The sequence below is a fragment of the Dunckerocampus dactyliophorus genome, chromosome 2, assembly GCF_027744805.1.
Source record: "Dunckerocampus dactyliophorus isolate RoL2022-P2 chromosome 2, RoL_Ddac_1.1, whole genome shotgun sequence".
Lineage (NCBI taxonomy): Eukaryota > Metazoa > Chordata > Actinopteri > Syngnathiformes > Syngnathidae > Dunckerocampus > Dunckerocampus dactyliophorus.
Genome location: NC_072820.1, coordinates 35,701,848 through 35,726,961, shown reverse-complemented (window position 1 = coordinate 35,726,961; position 25,114 = coordinate 35,701,848). Strand labels below are relative to the sequence as shown.

Genomic DNA, 25,114 nt, shown 5'->3' with positions numbered 1-25,114 from the left:
GTGGTGATCAGTTGACAACTCAGCCCCTCCCTTCACCCGTCTGTCCAGAACATCCGGGCGCAGGTCTGATGATACGACTACAAAGTCGATCATGGACCTGCAGCTTAGGGTGTACTGGTGCCAAGCGCACATGTGGACATCCTTATGTTCAAACATCCTTATGTTATGGACAAACTTTGGTCTGCACAGAAGTCCAATAACATCACACCGCACACGTTCAGATCGGGTAGACCATTCCTCCCAATCACGCCCTCCAGGTAACACTGTCATTGCCCACATGGGCGTTGAAGTCTCCTAGCAGAACTACAGAGTCAACAGCTGGGGTGCTCCAGCACCCCTCTGATAGAACCCAAAAAGGTCTGGGTACTCTGAACTGCCATCCGGCGCGTATGCACAGACGGGGGCCCCTGCGAGCCCCTGCCCCAGGCCTGGCTCCAGGGTGAGGCCCCAGTTTCCCACATCCGGGCGAGGTGCGGCCCCTCCTCCTCTTGAGTTTGTTCATAGGGGGCTTCTGAATCACTCTTCAATCACCTAGGACCTGTGTGCCTTGGGAGACCCTACCAGTGGCATATAGCCCCGGACAACATACTGTAGCTCCTAGTATCACACGGGCACTCAAACCCCTCCACCACAATAAGGTGGTGATTCACGGAGGAGAATTTCAAACTATTTACAATTTCTTTATGAAATGAGAAACAGGATGAGGCCCTCAAAGCTGAGGAACTTGTTTTTTTAATGCCAATCTTCAGTAAAGACGCAACTGTTACCTGTTTACTGCTTTTTGTTTTTGTTTTGTACGTTTCAATTTGTGTTTTATTGTGTAGTGTTTTGTTGATGTTGTGTTGTTTGATTGTAAATAGTTAGAAATTTACAATCGACAGGCTAAAGGTTAATGTTCTGTTGTTTGACTGTAAATTTGTAACTATTTACAATCAAGCAACAAAACAGAACACAACATGCAAAACAAAAAGAAAAAGCAGCAACCAGGTTACGGTTGTGTCTCTACTGAAGATTGGCATTAAAAAAAAAACAAGTGCCTGAGGGGCTGATCCTGTTTCTCCTTTGTGTTATGATGTGAAGTGAGTAAAAACACCTTATATTACAACAAATAAACTTCGTTCTTGGTTTGTTAACACATTCATTCCCAGCGATTTTTCAAAAGACATCCCCTTCGGTACCGGCCATTTTAGACGATTTAAGTGATCTTTCAAGGCACACAGAATATTGTGTTCTATGGCTATATAAATATGGAACCTACCAAAAGAAAGATTAGACTCCCGTCTTTCATTAGAAAAAAAGTTTGCTTCTACTTTTTTCCGTTCTTTAGTAATCAGCAGAACATAGGTAAGTTTCAGGAAAATATCAGTTCCTGACAAGAAAATGGAGAAAAACAGTTTTTTGTGAAAAGATACATTTAAAGCATAACTTTCACTGACACAAATACTTTTTTATTTTGTTCAAATATCTAAACAATACCATCAACATCAACGACACAAAAAAAGGGCTTTTTTTTACATTCAAATAAAAATGTATTTACAAACATAACATCATGAACTATTTACAATTTTCCCTTTTTTTCACGGAAGTATGTGTACGCGTGTGTGTGCGTGAGTGCCTCAAAAAAACATAAAGATCTATAAATACGTCTTTGGGATCGAGCGTTCGGGTTTATAAAAATGTATAATTACGTCTTTGGTATTGAATTAGTTCATTTAAAATTGGCCATCACTTCATCAAAATAAAATAATATTAATATTTTATCTCGGCCAGAGCCTCTCAAAAGTATAGACAGCGTAATTACATCCGGACTCGCCTCAAGCCTCCATCTTTTATCTTGCAATTAAGTCTACTTGTTTAATTGATCACACAACGTTCTCCCATCACACGTTCTGACACACTGACAGGTAAGTGACCGAGTCCGGATGAGGCTTGTGTCTATTGAGTAGTAATTTAATGATGATTAAGAAACATTTACATTTTAGATCTCGCCCCAGTGGCATAGCGCCTCGCGGTTGCGTGATTCATGGATGCGTAGAGCTCCACTATGCTCTCTGTGTACCATGGGAGCTCACTGCACACTGACCCCTTGTGATTGTTTTGGAGTGGGGCGGACCAGCAGAGTAGACAGAAACTGCAGAACAAAACGTGTTTCACTTTGAAATCCCCAATACCAGAAAACTCAATGCTAGAAAAAGTTTGATTTGTCACTTTTGAGAAAATATGTCGCCAAGAGGGTTTGGAATGCCGTCAGATTTAGCAACACTTGTGCTGTGTGTGTTTAACCCCGCCCCTCCACTGTTCAGTGTGGACACAGAGATGCCGCCACACATGTTGACCAATGACATTCGCCTTTAACAGAAAAAAGACAAGGAAAAACTAATTGGCTCCCAACCACGCGAGCCGGCTCCTGTCGTTCATTTTAAAGAGCCGGCTGTTAGAGTCAATTCGTTCGTGACCGACACATCACTAATTGCATCATGTTGAGCTCTGAAAAAAATCCACAATAATTAGGACAGGAATGCCCAAATTACATTAATGTGGTTGATTACGGTAGTTGTTTTTATGACAATCTTTTGTGATTATATATTAATTTGTGGTGCTGAGCTACATACAGTACATGTACAACATACAGTATGAGAGTGCCTACATTTTAACACCTCTCAGTGTGATGCGGTGCGGTTCTACACCACTGCAAACTGCAACTGCAATAATAAATATATGGTCAAGTTATATTGTCATTGCAGCAAAGTCTGTGACTCTGTCTAATGCCATGCATTTCCTTCTTTTTTCAGAAGGGCCACATCGAAGGAGCAGCATCCGTCTTCTATCCCAATCTTTCCGTGCACAGACGCTCCCCCTTCCTCACCCTCTGCTCATCCCTGCCACCCACAGAATGGCTTCCCCATAGAAAAATCCCTCTCTCTGAGCTCATAAGCATTCTGATCACTTACTATGCAGATTGGGACTTTTTGAAGGAAGATAGAGAAGAGGAGCAGGAGGGAGGGCTGTGGAGGGAAAAAAATAAATAAAAACAGGAAAACATGCTCACCGAAGGGAATATATTTTTCCAAAACTGTTTATATGTTGAGTATCAAACTGCAATTATACGTTCAATCTCTTAAAAAAATCCAACCCTTTTTTTTTTGCTATTGTTAATACACACTCACCGGTCTCATGATGATGTGCGAGGTGATGCCCACCATTTCAGAGGATGGGCGAAGTGGCACAGGTGGGGGCTCCTCCTCTCCTGCTGGGGTTGGGGTGGGAGGCCCCGGTGGTGCTGTGGGTGGCGGAGGAGGAGGCGGAGGGGGCTTTGGTGGCAGGGAGGTCCGAGGCGGAGGAGATGAAGGAGGCAGCACGGGGAACCTGGAGTCTCTGATGGTCAACATGCTGACAGAGAGGGAGAGGCTGCTGGAGAACCTGAGGGAGACGCAGGAGAGCCTGGGAACGGCGCAGCTACGCCTCAGAGAGCTCAGCCATGAGAAGGAGTCCCTTCAGAGGCAACTCTCTATTGCCCTGCCACAGGTACAACAGTGTGTGTGTGTGTGTGTTTGTGGAGTGGTGTGGGGGGGTTATCAAATACTTACAGTGTCTTCACTATAGCTACAGCAGTGTTTTCTCCATCTGGAACAATAACAAATAAATAGAAACACCTGTGAGACACTGAATTGAGGACAATCGATACTACATGGAACCCACTTTTGTCTGACCCATTTATGTCGACAACCTGGCTATTTCGACCAACTTATTCCTGTAATGTCCTGACATCATTGTTTTTCATTAATGAGCTTGCCTTTGATCTTGCAGGGTAAAATCACATATTTTGTAACTATTTAGGCTGTGAAAAAGATATGATCCACCCTTTGCTAATGCAATGGCTCTACTTTTTCTATTGCCAAAACCAGGTACCACCATATGCCTACTATTTCTAGTACCTGGTCAGGACGGGTTTCAAGCATGCCAGTGAGTCATGTAAGCCACTGTTGGTTTCTCTTTGGCTGAGAATACTCATCATAATTGAGGATAAATGGCTACAAATAACAAATACAAACACATATGCTAACGTCAGCTCACCTTGTTGTAACAGTATTTTTCTGTACATCTCTACTTTGCTGCAGTGGTCTGTTTTCTTGCTGCCCTCCCTGGGGAAAATTTTAGTGCTCAAAGCTTTCTCCAGCTCAGGAGACAAATTTGAGATTCTCATCTCAGCCTCATTTTAGTTTCTATTTTGCCAAAAATGTTTCTCATATGTTTCTCCTAAAATTCACTGGGGAGAAATAGGTGAGATGTACTCAGTCCCCTCTTGGCCAAACAAATAAATAATACATACAAATAGATGGAACTCATATTCTGTCCCATTGTTGTCTAGCATGTTTAGGAGGATATAGTATGTTACACACATTGGCAATGACGTCAGGCATTGCAGAAAGATCATATCAAATCACTTTGTTTTAAAAAAGTATAATGTTATACCTGCAACGTAATGTTGCTCAGCTATTCCGTAACTATTTACTGTATATCTATATATACCATGTACACTTTGCATCAGTTTGACTCAGGACTAGTTAGTGACAAATGTTATCCATGTTATTGCCCAATTTACAACTTGTATTGGACGATTAGATTGTGCAGGTATACAGTACCTAATGCTGTGACTGGTGGGTAGATTTAGTGACTAAAGGATGCACCGTGTGAGGTAACTGTTGCTGCCGTGTGCTATCACAGTGTGCGTGGCTGTGAAGTGAGCTCATGAGACAAGTACGGCTTTGCAATGACAGCTCAAGCAGCAGCGAGCAGCACACTAAGCGAATGCTAAAAATGCTTCAGCATCCGCACCTAACGTTTGAGCAGGTTCACGTTCAGATCTTACAGGCGTCTTATTTGTTGTGTAACCAGGTGTTGGTGATAAATGATGCTCGAAGATATTTGCTAAATGGCATGAGCCCAATTTGAATGAATACTTGATAGTCGAAGAATCCTCCTTCGTAAAATGGGAGGATTTTGCTGATTAATAATGAGTGCTATTTGAAGATTTTCTCCTCCAGCTATGATGAACAGCTTTGCTGTCTTCCCCCCATGGGATCAATCCCCACTTCTGACTGTGAGGCGTTTCCAGGCATGTTTACTTTGCTGTCACACTCTCTACTGTCTTCTCAGCTGTACTGCTGGTGAAATCCTGCCAGAGTCCACAGAGGAAAACGTGTGAGAGCAAGGCAGCCCTGTCGAGATTTTACATGATTTATTGAATATGATGAGTTCATTCTAACTTTTGGCATATATTGCGTGGCATTGAGAGCCACAATTTAACATCTTTTCCATACACTGACAAATATATAAAATATAGTAGAAAATCCTTGACTCAGAGAGGTGTTAATTAACAATGTTTATTAATGGAGTTGTAGTTTAATTACCGGTAATTGTGTAATATTTTATATACATCACGTGGGTCCACAAAATTTTAATAAAATCTCAATTAAATGAACAATATGAACTTTATTTTACTTAGAAACAAAACAATTAAGTTCATGTTGATTAAAAACAAATAAAACAATTACATAAAGCAATTATGTGTAACTAATTGACAATAAAATATGAATTAAAGACAGTGTTTTATTTATTTTATGTGTATTTGCAGTGGTGTAAGTATGGAGTTAATATCATTAACATTAATTAAAGCCAAAACCTTAAAACACACCCAACGATTCACAAACTAACTCAGTGTGGTTTGCAAATACAAAACATCATTCACAAACGAATGCATTTTGTTTGGCAAATAAGAAACGCATCCTGCCTCAGAAACAAATACAGCCCGTTTTACACACACAAAGGAATAGATTTCTTCAATTACAAAAATATCCTTAAAGTATACAAAAAATATCCTTCAAGAACAAAAAACAATTCTACAACTGTGAAAAACTTCTCGTGGCTTTTGTCACAATCCTACCGCTGTCACGTGACTTTTGGCACTAATCTTCCACAACTGCAGGTGGCGCTGTTGATTCAATTTAAGGCTGCCAGGATGAATTTTAAAATTGTATTCATGTTCATACCCTTATGATATGTAATGAACTGAGTGCGTATGCGTATTTGTGGACGTGTTCGTAAGTGTCACTAATGCAAGTAGAATGAGCAGAACAAGTGATAAGTGAAGTAAAAGTGTTGATGTCATCACTGGAAAAAACACACTATATAGTGTAGTGGTGGTGGAGACTGGTTAGCATGTTGGCCACACAGTCAGGAGATCGGGAAGATCTGGATTCGAATCTCCATTGGGCATTTCTGTGTGGAGTTTGCATGTTCTCCCCGTGCGTGCGTGGGTTTTCTCCGGGTAATTCATTCCAAAAACATGCATCTTAGGTTAATTGGCGACTCTAAATTGTCCATAAGTACAGTATGAATGTGAGCGTGAATAGCTGTTTGTCTATATGTACATATGTCTATATGTTTTGACTGGCGACCAGTCCAGGGTGTACCCCGCCTCTCGTCCAAAGTCAGCTGGGATAGGCTCCAGCATACCTGCGACCCTAGTGAGGGTAAGCGGCGTAGAAGATGGATGGATGGAAACTTTGGATCACAGGTTCAATTCCAGCTGTCTCCGCCATGCTTTCCTTTGTTAATATTTAACTGTGATCGATTAACTTTTTTTTGTGACAGACGATTGTGATCTAGATAATGTGTTGGTGCCCCCATGTAAATCAATGTGAAGAGGATGGTTTATTACAGGTCCTCATTTTTCACTTATGACTATTTTTAACAAAATACTAGTCTTTTGCCACTATCATCACCTCCCATACAAGATTCCACCATTTTGGCTATTTATCACATGTCGACAATTGGATTCTGTTTGAACACAGAAGCGTGAGATGGAAAAAGCCAAAAAACAACAAGGAGGGCTAACTGAGAAATGGACTGCCATCCAAACCAGAAACAATCCTATCAGACCCAAAGACCTACTGTGTAGCCATCTGCATCCACCTCTCTGTGGCTCTTTCTCTATCCTCTTATTGCTTGTGCCTTTCTGGCAACATACCACAAACAATGCTAACACTACCCATTGGACATGAATATGTACAATAGAGAGTGTAGTCATTGTTCTACTTTGGTGCCATGTTAATAAAAGTGAATCAAACAATTGCATATTAGTTAGTTCTGCGTAATAAGAAAAGGTGTCCTGTTTCAAAGCTGCGAAGTGGTGTTGTAAAATGACTTGTCTCTCGTGCATTCCAGTGCAGGGCCATTGTGTAACAGTGTGATGTAATGCATCCATGTGTTCACAAGGCAAGTGGAAAGTGTGTCAATGATTTGCATGATGATTATGTAGTTTTACATCACGGCCTCCTGTACGGTCGCAGCTGGGCTTTGTTGAAAGGGTGCATCTGTATTTATAATGTGTTTATCTCTTATTGTCACAGTACTTGAATTATATTTTTGTTTGGCTGTGTTACGTCTGGATTGTTTTTCCTCCTATAAAACACACATTGACGCACCGTTTAAACACTTTGCTTTGTTTGCTCCTGAACGCATCTTGTGTGTTCTGCAGGAGTTTGCTGTGTTGACTAAAGAGCTCAACATTTGCCGGGAGCAGCTTCTGGAGAGGGAGGAGGAGATTGCTGAGCTCAAGGCAGAAAGAAACAACACACGGGTAAGATGTTGTGCGGCCATTTTGCCTTATTAGCACTGTGACAGCGCTCGTGCTGTCTTCCTCACCCGTCGTGGTGTGGTACTGTATGTGTGACACTGACTCACCGCTCCCTCCATGTTTTCCCTTTCTTTTCTGTTCTACTGTACAGCTGTTGCTGGAACACCTGGAGTGTCTGGTGTCTCGTCACGAACGCAGTCTGAGGATGACGGTGGTCAAGAGGCAAGCCCAGTCTCCAGCGGGGGTCTCCAGTGAGGTGGAAGTCCTCAAGGCCCTAAAGTCTCTCTTTGAGCACCACAAAGCTCTGGATGAGAAGGTGAGTCTGAATGTCACATTTGTATTGGCAATCAGATTTAAATAACAATTTCTTATTGTTATTGGTCAAATTTTGGAGCGTCATTTTAAGAAATCAGTCAGGGTTATTAAGCTTGAAGGATAAAGTTAGACTATTATTACATTTTTACACATGCAGTTCTGTAAAATTATACCAGATGGAGTTCATTGTTTACACAACTTTTGATAAAAGGGACGCTCGAACAGTCACTTTTCAAGTTCCGAGTTTTCATGGAGTTCTGGATTTTCATGACATTATGAACGAAAACTTCCTTCCTCATGGACATGATACTGCCTCTAACCGGGCCATAGCTACATGACCCCATGTAAACACTCACCACGTCAGCTTTGGAAAAAAAAAAACAAAACAAAAAACAGGCTTCACTTCACATCTTAAAATAAAACTCTGAAAACTATTTGTCAGTCAGCTACAGACGTGGGAGTTTTATCATGATGTTTTTCCATCAACGAATAGGCTAATCTAGCATGATACTGCTGTTAAAATGTGACTTTATTGTTTGCACTGTACTAGGGTGACCAACCGTCTTGTTTTCCCTGGACATGTTCTGTTTTCACGTCCTGTCCTGGCCATCAGGTGTTTTTTTTAAGAAAGTTAATCTCCCGAAAGGTTGCAGATGCCAGATTTGCGAATATAGCTTATTTCTTTTTTTGTTTTTGGCAATTTATTTATTCAGTAAGACTTGAAAAGAGAGCCATTATTTTCTTATAGGCTGATTCTTCTAATACAGAATTTACATTATTTCTATCATTAATTAATTCCAGAGATTGTAAAGTTATTCTTGCACCATTTAAACTTATCAAGGAGATATTATTTAGGGCACAATAAAACATGTTGAGTAACCTCTGAGATGATCTGAAGATGTATCTTTGGTTATAGATAGTGTTTTGTGATATTTTTGTGATATTTTTTATTTTTTTGTGATATATTTTGTGATAACTATTTTCTCTCCATACAAAGGAGGCATACTTTAAGTGTGTTGAAACTGTAAGTCATCTTTGAGTCAGCTTTTAGTATCTCATTGCCGTGCCGAGTGTTGTAGTTTTTAATAATCAAAATATGGTCACCTTACACTGTAGCTCACATAGCTATGCTAGTGTTGCTAACGTTTGCATCCTCCTGTCCCACTCCTTAATGTTACATTGTTGTATCTGATATATGGCATCTATTATGTTGGACAAGTGCAGAGTTACAGTCTATATATAAAAAGTGAATAAAGAGCACAATAGCACTTCTTGGAGACACACTTTGTCGGAGACTAGCATGCAAAAACACATCATCATTAGCAATAAAGCTACGGACACACACAACAGCATGTTCCCAGTAAGGCTCAATAAAAGCACTTTTAAACTATCTATACTCCAGCATCAATGCTAGATTTTCGTCAACACACTATTGTGTGTTGAGACTTATTTACAATTGGTGAAAAATACTATACCATAGGACCTTTAAAGAACTAGTTACAACTAGATGTATTTTTCTTATGGGGTTGTTCTCTTTTGATGTACTGTATTATGTAATCTCTAGTCTCCACTTAAAATAATTGACAGAAAATCCGAATAAACAGCACAAATTGAGTCCCAGTTGGCACTGTCCTTTCCTGTAGGTTCGAGAGCGTCTCCGAGTGGCCCTCGAGAGGGTGTCCATGTTGGAGGATCAACTCGCAGCGTCTTCTCAAGAGGTAAGGTCATGTAAATTTGTGTCCCTAACTAATATATACTGCCATGGGACAATACTCATTTGTGTTGTCTGTTGCACTGCTTTGTCTCCCTCTTTCTTTTTAGGTAATCTCTTTAAGAGACCAAATTAAAAGGCGTCAACAAGGGGTGGACAGCGGGAAAGATGTAAGGGAGGGTTTTATGGATGTTGGTTCCAGTTGTTTTGTTTTTGTATACGTGTTAGTGACCAGAGGTCAAGTAGAAAAGTAGATGTACGGGTATCATGGTGTATCAGTGTGATTTCAGCTTCTCAGCAAATCTTATCCACATTCGGCCGCAACCCTATTCACTCATGTGTTTCTTTGATCGTCACCGCAGAGACTTCCCAACGGTCCTGCCTCTGGCCTGGAAGACGGCGAGCTGGAAAGGCAGCGGGACGGAGAGATAGAGCGACAGAGAGCTGAACTGTCCCAGTTGAGGGAGAGGCTGGCCCTCATGTGCCGGCAGGTGAGTGTGTGGAAGTTGTTTTTCCATACAATACTTATTTGATAGAAATGTTTGGGGGGCTGTCACAGGAAGTGCTGCATTCTGATTAATTTTGAGGTAAGGCAAGGTAGAGTAGGCCCCTTTTTGGCTAAAATAAAAGGCAAAGAACACTGTAATACAGTGCTTCTGTATAGTGGGGTGGGCACCCCTCGCGGGCCTCGGGGAAGTATTGTGGGGAAGGCGTGTCGGGGGGGCGAATCATACAATTTTTTCAAGGTTGACGGGTCAGTTAGTGTCTTTATTCATGTTTGAACGATGTTTGTGCCAGAAACTTATCCAGTGGATTGTACAGATAAATAAATACATATCAGGTTCTCAATGGTATTTCAAATCAGGAGGGGCATGAGAAAATGTTGTGCTTTGGGGGGATGACAGAAAATAATTGAGAACCACTGCTGTAAAAGAATCAAAATGTGCTGCAGGAAAGTACTGCATGAGACAGTAAACACATTTATTTCTGTTTTTGTATATTCTACAATGGCACAACTTTTTTACATCTAATTTACAAAGCAGTTTTCTCATGATGAGAGCATTAATATCCGATTGGGTGGGAAAGCTATGCCTTTGACTTTGAATCAACAGTATAAATAAGTCGATGTTGTTATCAAAAACTAATATGACTCTTAATTTAATCACATTATAAGCATGTGTTGGATGCATGAACTGAGGGATTACTGAAATAGCTGTCATGTGTAGTTGTGTGTTTGTTTTGCTAAATCAATTTGGGGAATTTTTGTTGGTAATTTGTTGTATTGCCAAGATGTGCAGCAGTCATTTCCACCATGAAATCCCCTATCATGGGCACGAGAGTATTACAACTACAGTACTGTACATTTAAACCCATACAAACAACCTGTACAATGTACACTAAAGTGCCATTTCAATAAGCAGTTCACAACATTCTGTGGCATCATTTGATGACTAAGTGACAGGGCTTCAGACTGACTTTTTTTACTAGGAGCACAGTGGCACCTGGGGCGCAAGCAGAAAATTTAGGGGCGCACAGCAAAACCGACTAGGAAAGCAAATTTTCATTCTCATTTTCACTGTATTACTGATAACCGTCTTCTCTATCCCTAGCTTTTGGAAGACCTCACTGGTATATACTGTACTACACTGTACTATACTGTACAATATAACTCCAATACCGCCCTCGTTCCTTCTCGGTGTTTGTCTCCTTTCTTCCTCCGTAAGAGTTAATGTGGTTTTGTCAAACTAGCTCATTTGCGCATTACTGTCAACTACTTTGCTGGAGTGTGGAGCACAAGTTTTTCAGCAACAAAAAATATTCAATAATAATAAAATAAAATCGGCAAACTAACCGGTAAGGTTGCCAACTACTGGGATACCTTGTTGGCAGGGGCAAGCAACCCATTTTTGCCTTTAATTATGTGGAACAAATGTTGTACTATTTGATACAAACCTGAATTTAATTTAAAGCCTGCTTTAGAGTAATGCTAATACATGGCATGTTCATTGTTTAATCATATATTTTTTTGTTCAAAATAACACATTTACAGAATAAAATAACAATTTAAATATATTTCTTATAAAAATCTGTCCTGCTTAACATAAAACAGTATAAATGGAGTGTCCATGTTTATGATAGTGCATGTGTATCCAACTTCCAGCACAATTAACTACTTTGACAAAAAAAGGAGAGGTGAACTATTTGTGTTTTATGTGAATGCCATTTCAAATTTACTTTATTTACAAAGGACATCCCCACTCAATCTGCTCATTTGTCATTAGATACAGGCGTCATGTCTGAATTGAACAGTTCTAATAAATACTAAGAGTTGAAGCAAATATTCTTTGCTGAGCTTTTCAACTGATCATACGGCGAGCAACTGGTAGTTCACGAGCTACTTGTTAATATCCCGTGATAGCGTCACTATTTTTTATTTACTACGTGTTTATGTTGAACAACTTAGACACACAACTAGTGTTTTGAAGACAAGACATAATTATTATAATGGTGACAAGTGAGCAGGGTTGGTAATTGACACTTTAAAAACGTAGGTTAACACGTACCACATGAATGTGACAGCCACCGTAGCTTTCCTGTGGTTCAAAAACTAGCTCAGAACGAACCGCATTGCTTGTTTGTTTTAAACACAAAATGTAAAAAAAAAAAGTCACATTTGGAGTCCGTGGACCACAGAGTAGGTGGATAACTAAAGCTAGCTAAAGATCTGCCGCCAGAGAGACAGTGGAACAAGGAAAAATGTGTAAACAAAGATGGCAGAATAGTCGAACTTCAGTGTGAGTCAAGCATCACGCTGGCATCAATAGGCTTAAACTGTGACAAGCTGTCGTCAGTTGACTACATAGACTATTTTTCAATCTCACCGAAGTAAGGGACGTCCCTAGTCAACTCAATATAGAACATGTACTTTATCTGGTCGCACATGCGCGAGTTGATGAAAAATTCACTTGCCACGTCTCATATTTTAATCGCAAAATGCGATGATTTAGTCGCAGTCTGGAACCCTCAGTGATTAAATGTTTTGTCCAACTGATTAAATGTTTTGTCCAACATCCAACTGTCTGGTCAGAGGGTGAGATAGCTAATGAGAAAAATATGTCCATTCTCATGTCAGCATGTTACGCTTATATCACATCGGCTTTTTAAGAGCTTTACAAAAGGCCCGATGGCCATTTGGTAATGAATCACTGTCACTATTTATTTACACTTGCTGCTGTGGGAGTGAACACTGACTCACCTCGGTCTGTCCAATCTGTGTCGTCTTGTGTCCCTTTTGTGGTGTCGCATCAGGTTGGCGAAATAGAGGAACAGCTTGCGGCCGCCAGGAGGGAGGTGACGAAGTCGGAGGAGGCCAATCAGAAGCTGCAACGGGAAGTGAAAGAGGTCTGTTTGGTTCAGTGGCCAAAACCCTGATCTCCCTTCACTACAGGGGGCACCCTGTGTGTATCTGAACATAATGGGCATATACAGTGGTGTGAAAAAGCATTTGACCCCTTCCTTTTTGCATATTTTTTTGCATGTTTGTCACACTTAAATGTTTCAGATCATCAAACATATAAATATTAGTCAGTAACAATACAGCTGAACAAGAAATGCAGTTTTAAATGAAACTTTTTATTATTAAGGGAGAAAAAAAATCCAAACCTACATGGCCCTGTGTGAAAAAGTGATTGTCCCCTAAACCTAATAACTGGGCAAAATTGAGACAAGCCTTAATGTTCTTTTTGTTCAGCAGTGGTTTTTGTCTTGGAAATCTGGCATGCAGGCTGTTTTTGTCCAGTGTCTTTCTTATGGTGGAGTCATGAACACTGACCTTAACTGAGGCAAGTGAGTCCTGCAGTTCTTTGGATGTTGTTGTGGGGTCTTTTGTGACCTCTTGGATGAGTTATAGCTGCTTTCTTGGGGTCATTTTGGTTGACCGGCCACTCCTGGGAAGGTTCACCACTGTTCCATGTTTTCGCCATTTGTGGATAATGGCTCTCACTTTGGTTCGCTGGAGTCCCAAAGTTTTAGAAATGGCTTTACAACCTTTTCCAGACTGATAGATCTCAGGATCTCATCAATTAATCACAGTAAAGTTATGTTTTAATGGTGGGGCAATCACTTTTTCACACATGGCCATGCAGATTTGGATTTTTTTCTCCCTTAATAATAAAAAAGTTTAATTTAAAAACTGCATTTTGTGTTCAGTTGTATTGCCATTGATTAATATTTAAATTTGTTTGATGATCTGAAACATTTAAGTGTGACAAACATGCAAAAAAATAAGAAATCAAGAGGAGGGAAACACTTTTTCACACCACTGTCATAAAACATGAGCGGTGTCACGAGACACGTAACTGACGAGACGAGATGATCCACAAGATTGGGTCCATTATACGAGAGACAAGATTTTAACGCTCATTTTAAGAAAGTACAATGAAAAAATATGACAAACTTTTTTTATTTAACCGAGTCAAAAAACAAGGCAGGTGCATTTTGAAATGTTTATTGTCAGACAAAGATATTATTGTCAACATTTTGAGACCATATAAACCACTGTTGTGATAATCCATCCATCCATCTTCTATGCCGCTTAACCTCACTAGTGTCGCAGGTAAGCTGGAGCCTATCACAGCCGACTTCGGGCAAGAGGAAGGGTATACCCTGGGCTGGTTGCCAGTCAATCGCAGTGTTATGATAATAATAATAATACAGTTCACAGTTTTTCTCTTGTCTACTTGTCTTTGTCTATTTACATCAGGGCTTTCCAGTCGTCCTTTGATATTTATAATAAAAAAAAATATATATATATATAAAAAAAAACATACATACATTTAAAAACAAATCTTAAATCGTAATTATTGGTACCGGTATTAACATTTTAGCTTTTTCTAGTTACATTATGCCTTTCACTCTATTTTTTCACTTTTGCTGGGTTTTTGCTTATTTTATTTCTGCAATGAACCATGTTCCACAGATGGCCTCCGTGCTACACTTTGGACACCCTTACATGCTTTGCCAGGAAGGTGAATGTGTCCAAGCTCTGCCTTCTTGTCGATGTTGGTCAGACGTGATTGCACAGCGTTACGGAGGTGGGGCTTAATCCCACGCGTCTGCTCGGCGGATGCTTCACCTTTGGTGATGGCTTGTATTTAATTACCGTTACCGAAATTCCGATGAAAAAACAGCCGCATGACACTGTGAACACCGAGGTAGGTTGGATTGCCAGGTGTGCACTTAACGTGCACTTCCAATAATGCCCTGCACACTGTCACTTCCATATTACTGTATTATCATTCATAGCAGTGATGCCATAGTTGACAGTCTGATTGGCTTCTGGCTGCCCTGTTCTCACAATACAGCTTTTCTCCAAACAAGAAATCTTGTCACGTTTTAATCCCCTATTAAACATAAGTTAAAACTGTAAAACCCCTAGTTTTTTCACATATATTGTATTTACATACTGGCATGTTTTATGTTGCATTTCTGCCTTTTCCAGGCCCTTTGCCAAAGGGAGGACATGGAAGAAAGGATTACAACACTAGAACGCAGGTAAGCCTTCCACTCTAAATGCTATATTCAATTAATCACTCATATAGTCACCAGGTGCTTGGTCACAAGAAAAAAAAGCAAATACAGTCATCCCTCATTAATCGCGCTTAATTGGTTCCAGACCTGGCAGCGACAAGTGAATTACCACGAAGTAGGATTTAATATTAATAAATGGAATCTTTTTGTACAAGAGGTCAGGGCTGGCGTCAAGCTGAAGAAGGAGTCCTATCTAGCAAGGATGGCTTGTGGGACTCCTGAAGCAGCGGACAGGTACCGGCAGGCGAGGTGACACGCGGCTTCGGCGGTGGTTGAGGCAAAAACTCGGGTGTGGGAGGAGTTCGGTGAGGCCATGGAGCACAACTTTCGGTTAGCCAACGCCTCAGAAAGGGGAAGCAGTGCCCGGTCCACACTGTTTACAATGGGGACGGGGGCCTGCTGACCTCGACTGAGGATATAGTCGGACGGCGGAAGGAATACTTTGAGGCTCTTCTCAATCCCACTGCCATACCTTCCATAGAGGAAGCACAGTCTGAGGACACAAACACGGACAGTTCCATCACTGTGGCTGAGGTGTCTGGGGTAGTCAAAACACTTTCCAGTGGCAAAGCTCCGGGCGTGGACGAGTTTCACCCTGAATTCCTCAAGGCTCTGGATGTTGAGGGACTGTCTTGGCTGACACGTCTCTTCAACATTGTGTGGAAGTCGGGAACAGTACCTCTGGATTGGTAGACTGGGGTGTTGGTCCCCCTTTTCACGAAGGGTGACCGGAGGGTGTTTTCTAACTATAGGAGGATCACACTCCTCAGCCTCCATGGGAAAGTCTATTCCAGGGTGCTGGAGAGAAGAGTACAACCGTTTGTCGAACCTCAGCTACAGGAGGTGCAATGTGGTTTTCGTCCCGGTCGCGGAACACTGGACCAGCTCTACACCCTTTTAAGGGTTCTGGAGGGTGCATGGGAGTTTTCCCAGCCGGTCTACATGTGCTTTGTAGACTTGGAAAAGGCATTCAACCGTGTCCCTCGCGGTGTCCTTTGGGGGGTGCTCCAGGAGTACGTGATTGGTGGCACGCTACTACGTGCCATTCGGTCGTTGTTCAACCAGAGCAGGAGCCTTGTTCTCGAGCCTGTTTCCGGTGAACGTTGGCCTCTGCCAAAGCTGCCCTCCGGGTTGGGAATGAGGTCCTGCCCCAGGTGGAGGAGTTCAAGTATCTCGGGGTCTTGTTCACGAGTGAGGGAAGGTTGGAGCATGAGGTCAATAGGCGGATCGGCGCAGCATCTGCAGTAATGCGGTCGTTGTACCAGACCGTCTTGGTGAAGAGAGAGACCTGAGCCGGAAGGCAAAGCTCTCAATTTAACGGTCGATCTATGTTGTCACTCTCACCTATGGTCATGAGCTTTGGGTTGTGACCGAAAGAACGAGATTGTGGATACAAGCGGCGAAATTAGTTTCCTCTATAGGGTGGGTGGACTCACCCTAAGAGAGGTGAGGAGCTCAGTCATCCGGGAGGGGCTCAGAGTAGAGCCGCTGCTCCTTCACATCGAGAGGAGCCAATTCAGGTGGCTCGGGCATTTAGTTCGGATGCCTCCCGGACGCCTCCCTGGTGAGGTGTTCCGGGCGTGCCCAGCCAGGAGAAGGCCCCCGGGCAAACCTAGGAAACGCTGGAGGGATTATGTCTCGCAGATGCCCTGGGAACGCCTTGGTGTCCTCTCGGTGGAACTGGAAGAGGTGGCTAGTGACCGGGAAGTCTGGGCTTCCTTACTGAGACTGCTGACCCCGCGACCCGGATCAGCAGAGGAGAATGGATGAATGGATGATTTTATATTTAGAGGATAGAAAACCTTTTAATGACTATCTAAATACGTTTTTTACCATTATTAGAGCCCTGTAGACATTAAATAACACCCCTTTAGTCACCTTTACACTCCTATTATTCTTGTTTGCACCACATTGCTAATGCACAGGCTACGGGATCACTGCAGGGACACAAGAGACGGCCACTGATTTGATCCAGTTTTTATTATTACCTCCACAACATGGTAGTAGCTGCATTTGAAGTATCATGAGTGGTGGTCAGCATCCAGCAGCTTTATCTACCTGTGCATGCACTTTAAAATGTTGCTACTCCCCCTGGCCACACCTGGGGTGGCGGTGGGGGGGGATTGGCGCATCCGGCGTGGGCGGGCTTCTTTCCGATTGTGGGGGGCCTCTCTGGGCCTGCCGGTTTGTGGCCCCCGGTACTCGTCTGCCTTTGTGGGGTGTGATCTCTCGCTGGTCTCAGGGGTTGGCTGTCCTTCGGCCCGCCGGCGCCCTGTCTTTCGCTGGGATTACCTCTCTGCGGCCCCTTGCTGGTCTTCCCAGTGGGGAGGGCTCTCTGGGCTGGCTCTCGGGGCGCTGATCTTTGTGCTGCCTGCCCCTGTGGGGCTGGTGGCCTTCTGGTGGCGGGGGCTCGGCCTGGCTATTTGGGGCGGGGCTCTCTGGGAGGTGGAGGGCGGCCCCTTTCCTTTCATGCATTCTCAGTGACAATTACACGCCCACACATTCTTGCACCTTTATATATATATGAAGTCTTCCCCACATACAGAGATACCTGTACATATGGACACTCACAGTACATACGTACTTCCCCACATTACTCACTGAGTTAACCAGGGTGTTATTATGTTGTTGGTTTTATTACAGCGACGGTGATTTCAGCAGTATGATTATAGTTTTTTTTTACAATGATGTGCATTACAGTAATTATCATTATGTTCACGAACATAGATAATCATTTCATTACTACAATTACTACTCATGTCGTAGTGTTGTTTACTATGAAGGGCTACATATACATACATTATGTTTCACCCACCTGTGCTACTGTAGATGAGACCTAAGTAAAAGTACTGACACACAAACTACAAAACTAAGGGGTAATAAAGAGGCATGTCAGTATTTGCGTCTATACACTATAGTTGTAATATCACATTCTGTCATATGCAGGTACCTCAGTGCTCAGAGGGAGGCCACTTCCCTCCATGACATCAAAGACAAGCTGGAAAATGAGCTTGCCAGCAAGGAGTCACTCCATAGGCAGAGCGAAGAGAAGAACCGACAACTACAGGAGCGTCTGGATGAATCTAAGCAGAAGCTCCAGCAAACCCTGCAGAGAGCGGAGACATTGCCCGAGATTGAGGCGCAGCTGGCACAAAGAGTTGCTGCTCTCAACAAGGTGGACAAAGCCGATCTTAGATACGCTATCGTGGCTTCTGTTTGTTGATCATACCGTCGCTTTCGAGTGGATTTCTTTTACTCATTGTCTTTTTCAGGCTGAAGAGCGCCATGGCAACTTTGAGGAGCGACTACGGCAAATGGAAGCCCAACTAGAAGAGAAGAACCAAGAGCTACAGAGGGTAAACATCATGTAGCTTTTCCTATTTGGTGTGAGATAATTAAAACATGTCGCCCACCCATTCATGTGGTGTCCATTTGCTCCATTCAGGCGAGGCAAAGGGAGAAAATGAATGACGAACACAACAAACGACTGTCAGATACCGTGGACAAACTTCTGTCGGAATCCAACGAGAGACTTCAGCTGCATCTGAAAGAGAGGATGGCAGCACTGGAAGAGAAGGTAACCTGATGGCTATTTACCGGTTTTATACCAGAAAAGAAGTATCCAATATGTGATTTCATTGTCCTAGAATGCTCTCTCGGAAGAACTGTCCAATATGAAGAAAATCCAGGATGACCTTCTTGCTAACAAGGTATTCATCTGTCATGTTATCTAATCTATCAAGATAATCCATCAAACAGACCAACAACAGAAAAACACAAATAAACAAGGTGATATCTACTCTTTTCCTCTGTATTCCAGGAGCAGCTCATTGCCGAGCTGGAACGCATCCAACTGGAGCTGGACCAGCTAAGGGGCAGGCCTGGCTCATCATATTCCAGGTTTGTCATAATGAACCATAAAGAGACTTGATTTATAATGCACTCAATCGCGAGCTGGACAAACAAAATATCTTCTCAGCAGCGAGGGAATGTTGTTATGAGTGTGGTCGACTAACAAGAATTCTGGATCTCACCGTAGGGCGGGCAGTGTGAGCTCACTCCCATCCACTCTGTTTCGAAGATCTCTCCCGGGCAGCGCCTCAGAGCTGCGTTACCCCCAGGGCGGGGGCTCCCTTCCGGCTGGTTACAGCAGCTCCTCTGCTGGGATGGTCGTCAGACGTACTCATCGTGGCCGCTGGGGGCAAGCTAGGGACAATTGTAACAAGGTGGTGTAACGTGAGAATAACATCTCTGTGCCTCGTTTCAGTGCCCATCACTTTTATGCTCTGCTTCCAGTATGGTGAGTGGGACAGTGGCACCATGATGGGTCCTGGATATGAGGGTGGCGTGGAGGGAGGATGCTCTGATGATGAAGACGACAGGGAGACTCTGTTTGGGTCAGAACTGCTATCTCCTAGCGGCCAGACGGATGTACAAACGTTAGCCATTATGCTACAGGAGCAACTGGAGGCCATCAATAAGGAGATTAAGTATGCAATTTGAAGTGCTCTTCAAGAGAAAAGAGTTGACTTTTTCTAAATAATTACACTTTCCGATTGTCCTCTCAGGCTCATCCAGGAGGAAAAGGAGAGCACCGAGTTAAGGGCTGAGGAGATCGAAAGTCGAGTCAGCAGTGTGGCCCTCGACGCGCCCCCCATTCCGCCTTCTTCACTGGGAGGACGAGATAGCGTCGGTCGAGGCTATATGACCCCCTCTATTACCTCCTCTACATTGGCATCTCCTTCACCCCCTAGTTCTGGACACTCTACCCCCCGTTTGCCTCATTCTCCTGCCAGGGAGACTGACAGACAGGTATGAAGATGGAGCAAATAGATTTTTATAGAAGCTATCCAAAGACTTAATACTCTTTCCCCACTTTGCAGAATAACAAAGATGGAGAAGAATGCAGAGCACTGGCTTTGATTGATTCCAACCCTCCACCTGTCCCTCGAGCCCTTCGCCTGGACCGAATGACTCACACTCACCCAGGAGCAGGCCTGGATGATCACAGGGAATTTCGCAGGTATATAAAGGTGTAAGGTCACAAAATGTACAAAAAAAATATGTGGTGCGTAACTTCACTTTCATCTTTAGTCTGTCTGCTGATGGGGCCACCACCGCTAGCCAGGATTCCCTCCACAAAGCCAGCAAAAAGAAAAGCATTAAGTCATCCATTGGTCGTCTATTTGGGAAAAAGGAAAAAGGGAGGATTGGTGCACCTGGACGCGAGTCTACCTCTTTGGGTGGCTATTTTCTTTGGAATCCTTTCACCATTCTGTGTTGCTTTGCTGATCATTTTGTCTGTTTAAAGCCTCAACGCCCTCAGATGACCTGGGCCCAGCTGACCCATTGGGGCTGGCTAAACTGGGGACAGGAACAGTTGAAAAAGACCGCAGAAGCAAAAAAAAGTGAGATTTTTGAACCCATTGATGAAATATATATTGACACCAAAATCATATATGTTGTTGTTCCACTGTCTTGCCAGGCATGACCTGCTAGAGGAGGCTTGTCGTCAGGGTTTGCCTTTCGCCTCATGGGATGGACCAACGGTTGTTACATGGCTGGAGGTATGGTGACCTCTTCTTCTTTAAGATAAATCCAGCCTCAGTGAAGTGTGCTTTTATTATTATTTTCCTCATATCTCCACACAAGAATACATGTGGAGATACAGAGAAATAATGAAGGAATGTGTGTCCTGTCTGTTTAATGCAGCTGTGGGTGGGAATGCCCGCATGGTACGTGGCAGCGTGTCGCGCCAACGTGAAGAGCGGCGCCATCATGGCCAACCTTTCAGACACAGAGATCCAGAGAGAGATAGGCATTAGCAACCCTCTCCACAGGCTCAAACTCCGCCTGGCCATTCAAGAAATGGTTTCCCTCACTAGCCCATCTGCGCCTGCAAGCACACGCTCGGTAAGGCAAATGCAAGTTATCGACCAAAAAGTCAAGACAACAAAGGTGGCACTCAATGCACTCAATTTCTGTCATTGCAGTCGACCAGTAATATTTGGATGACACATGCTGAGATGGAGTCTCTGACTGCTGCCACCAAGCCAGTAAGACTGATTATTACATTCTTTGTAGTACAAAATAATTTGGACAAAAAAATTTGAATAATCTTATTATCGCTACTTTAGAATGTCTTTATTCATTTTGACGTAATTTCTCAATGTTGACATTTGTTTTCTTTTTCTTTGTCTTTTATTAGGCCTGTTTGGCTACACCTTTCCCTTACTGTTCCCTTAAAATGTGTATGGAAGTCGTGTTTTTTCCAACTAATTCACACTAACAAAAACGTTTCCTTCTTCTGCCTTCTCTGTCCTTGTACTCGTTTTCACCATAACACACACACACATACATACAAATACACACTTTTCCTTCTATATATGCACCTCTCCATACCTTTTTCTCTTTCATTATTCCTCTTCCGGAAACCACAAGGAGCAGAAAGAGTTCAGCTGGGATCAGGTGAGTTTTACTGCTCAAAGTGTTACAATATTTAAAGGTCAGTCTTGATTTTCAAGAAATTGTTAGCTTTAACTTTTAGAGCTCATAAGGACATTTTTTGACATTTATTTGCATTTGGGCAGTAAAGGAAAATTTCCAGAGGATATGAATTTTAAAAAATAGTCAGTTCTCTTCCTTAAATTAGCCTAAAATGGCACTGCTCAATAATTGACAAATTTTTCCCTAAACAAAAAAATGTCCTATTGCAAACCATTGAAAATGTAATTTCAGATGTTACATTTATCTTAACATGCAAACCTTTATGTTAAGTTTTCAATTTTTATACTTGTCCAACAGACAGTACTGTACCTACTCAAAGCATGCAGTTTTTTAATTTAAAAACACGTGGAGTTATGTGAAAAAAACTGGGTCAGCTGGAAAAGGCTCTAGCTTACCCGTGACCCTAATGATGTTAAGCTTTATACAAAATGGATGGATATTTACAGCTGTTTTTGGGAAGCTGGCATTTTTTATCATAAAGGACAAATGTGTGATGGAATTTTAGGGACCTCATAAAAGACAAGAGTGGGGTTTAGTAAAAAGTAGAAATGACAGAAAATGATTTTTTTAAAAATCTGATTAATTACAGCTTTTAAATTAATTAATCTTGATTAATCACCATTAGCAACTATGTCTGAAATATGTCCATTTGTGCTGTATTTAATTAACAGCTAGATAAATGATGGGCCGCACGGTGGTCTAGTGGTTAGCATGTTGGCCAACACAGTAACAGTCTGGAGATCGGGAAGACCTGGGTTCGATTCTCTTGCGTTATTTTTGACAGCCCTAGTAAAAAGAGATCCTTAAATCCTGATAATTCTGATAATTGTGCTGTGCCCCCTCTCTAGATCCTGGCCTATGGCGACATGAACCATGAGTGGGTGGGAAATGAGTGGCTGCCCAGCCTGGGTTTGCCCCAGTACCGCTCCTACTTCATGGAGTCACTGGTAGATGCCCGAATGCTGGATCACCTCACTAAGAAAGAGCTACGGGGCCAGCTAAAGATGGTGGACAGTTTCCACAGGTTGGTTTACTTTATGTGACATTCTCATCTTCACATTTGGTCTCTTCTTTGTCATATCTTTGTATCTCTGCAGAGTGAGTCTTCACTATGGCATCATGTGCTTGAAGCGCTTGAACTATGACAGAAAGGAGCTGGAGAGGAGGAGGGAGGAGAGTCAGCATCAGAACCAAGGTGATCCACGGAGGCCCTGGAAGCACTGTCTAGTTTTTTAGTAACACTTTTCAACTTCCTCACTGTGTCCTCCTTTTTAGATGTGATGGTGTGGTCCAACGAGCGTGTAATGTGTTGGGTGCAAGCCATTGGTCTCAAAGAGTTTGCAGACAACCTGTTAGAAAGTGGAGTCCATGGGGCCCTGCTAGCGCTCGATGACACCTTTGACTACACCGACTTGGCTCTTCTTCTCCAGATACCCAACCAGAACACACAGGTGTGCACAAATCATGCAATTTATAGGAAGCTTCCCAGATTAATCTGTGAGAAACTTGGCATTGGTCATCTTCATATGATTTAATCTTCTATTGTTTTGCAGGCAAGGCAGCTATTGGAGAAAGAGTACAATGCTCTTATTTCCATGGCAACAGAGAGGAGGCCAGATGAGGTACTGTCTGCAGAATAATCAGTCAAGATGATGTGTTGAATTTTCTTTCTGTTGGTGCTTCAGCTGTGTTTACATCACTGCTAACCACAGCCCATGTATAATTCAGCCACTGGTGGTCTATCGTCACAATGACATGAAGACAGCTGTTATTGTCAATCATTGTTATTACCGTGTCGGGTGTTCCATAGGACGGCACCAAAACGTTCACACGGTCACCCTCATGGAGGAAGATGTTCAGGGAGAAGGACCTCCGCGGCGTGACCTCTGACTCCTCTGAAACGTTGCCCGCCAACTTCCGTGCCTCAGCCATCTCTACCCCTTCTGTCACCCTGAGGAAAGTCCAGAGTGAAGGTGAGGAAAACTGCGAAATACACCCAACATGCACCAGAGCTCCATCGTGTCATCAAGTCATCCTTGTGTGCAATTCTACACCATTGCGAACTGTAACTCATATAATAAACGACTTATTTTGTCAATAAAAGCTAAGATGTTGCAGTACCTCAGTCGAGGAGGTGTTGTTTTTTGTAAATATTACGAATTATTGCATTTTTATTTTCATTTTCTAAGTTGTTCTATAAATAACGCATAAATTGTTACGGTCAGGTAGCGGTGAGTATCTGCAAAGATGTACTATTTTCTGCTGATCAAACTTGATACGACTCTTTTGTGGCTGGTGAGTTTGAACCTGAAAAAATCTGAAAATAATGTTGTAATATCATAAGAGAAAAAATCATTTTAGCTGTGTAATAATTGGGCAAAGTCGTAATATATTATTTATTGTCATTATAGTAAAATGTTTTCTAAAAATAAATAAATAATCTGAATTTGTTTCTCATAATATTTTCATTTTTTTTTCTCAAAGCATATTACCACTTTATTCTCTTAACATTATGACTTTATTCTTTTGAATTGACATCTTTTTTGTCAACATTTAAGTTAACAAAGAGAAATATGTTTTAAAGAATGGATAGTAAAGATGTTTTTACTGTCTTAAAATTCTGGGGGTTTTTCTCCCGATTTGACATTTGAGAGCAGTAACCTCTGTTCTTTTTGGCAAAAAAAAATATTTTCTATTAATATTACATTTCTTTTTTATATATTACACATTTGTTCTTGCAACATTTTTCTCACAATATTATGACTTACTACTTTTGTCTTTAATTTTTAAAATAACGCATTATTTTCATTTCAATGTGCCGCTAGTACAATACTTCCCCAATGTAATTGCCAAAGTTGTACAGTAAATCATAGAATTACAGTGGAACCTTGGTTAGCATCATTAATTTGCTCCAGTAGTTCTGACGCTAACCAAATAAAATTTTCCCATAAGTAATAATGTAAATCTAATGAATCTTTTCCAGAAAAGATTCCAAAAAACACATTTTTATAGTTTTACATTTATAGTTTGACATGCAGAAAACAATTTGAAATGCATATAAATACATATAAATTGTCAATGAAAGCGATAAATGAATATTTATGGTTACTTTTACTTTCATTGAAGACGTGCCTGACGCACTGTCCCCAAAGACACCATGTGGCAGCGAGGTCAACCACCACCACCTTCCTGTTTTGATATGAGTTGTTTCTTGAATTCAATAGTGTTTCTCACCTCAACACTGTAACCCAAATGGAGCCAAAGAAAGTAGCAAGTGACAACATTTTGATAAAGAAGGTGAGAAACACTAATGAATTCAAGAAATAACTCCTGATGTCCGTGTGGTGTCTCGC

General features: G+C 42.1%; 1 protein-coding gene across 2 annotated transcripts in view; it reads left to right on the top strand.

The window, feature by feature from the left end:
- Positions 1 to 25,114, top strand: part of LOC129176797 (liprin-alpha-3-like) — a 31,941-nt gene that overhangs the window by 5,110 nt on the left and 1,717 nt on the right. Inside the window, exons 2-29 of one of the 2 annotated variants that reach the window (XM_054767207.1) lie at positions 2,793 to 3,525; positions 7,541 to 7,642; positions 7,791 to 7,955; positions 9,598 to 9,672; positions 9,776 to 9,835; positions 10,028 to 10,156; positions 12,975 to 13,067; positions 15,166 to 15,218; positions 18,201 to 18,429; positions 18,527 to 18,610; positions 18,700 to 18,831; positions 18,902 to 18,964; positions 19,075 to 19,154; positions 19,294 to 19,480; positions 19,551 to 19,744; positions 19,823 to 20,066; positions 20,138 to 20,277; positions 20,349 to 20,497; positions 20,566 to 20,662; positions 20,740 to 20,821; positions 20,967 to 21,167; positions 21,248 to 21,310; positions 21,696 to 21,722; positions 22,610 to 22,785; positions 22,859 to 22,956; positions 23,037 to 23,212; positions 23,315 to 23,383; positions 23,572 to 23,734. In XM_054767207.1, coding sequence (XP_054623182.1) covers positions 3,175 to 3,525; positions 7,541 to 7,642; positions 7,791 to 7,955; positions 9,598 to 9,672; positions 9,776 to 9,835; positions 10,028 to 10,156; positions 12,975 to 13,067; positions 15,166 to 15,218; positions 18,201 to 18,429; positions 18,527 to 18,610; positions 18,700 to 18,831; positions 18,902 to 18,964; positions 19,075 to 19,154; positions 19,294 to 19,480; positions 19,551 to 19,744; positions 19,823 to 20,066; positions 20,138 to 20,277; positions 20,349 to 20,497; positions 20,566 to 20,662; positions 20,740 to 20,821; positions 20,967 to 21,167; positions 21,248 to 21,310; positions 21,696 to 21,722; positions 22,610 to 22,785; positions 22,859 to 22,956; positions 23,037 to 23,212; positions 23,315 to 23,383; positions 23,572 to 23,734 — 3,682 coding nt within the window. In that variant the 5' untranslated portion in view covers positions 2,793 to 3,174. The other variant, XM_054767208.1, reaches the window with a different exon arrangement.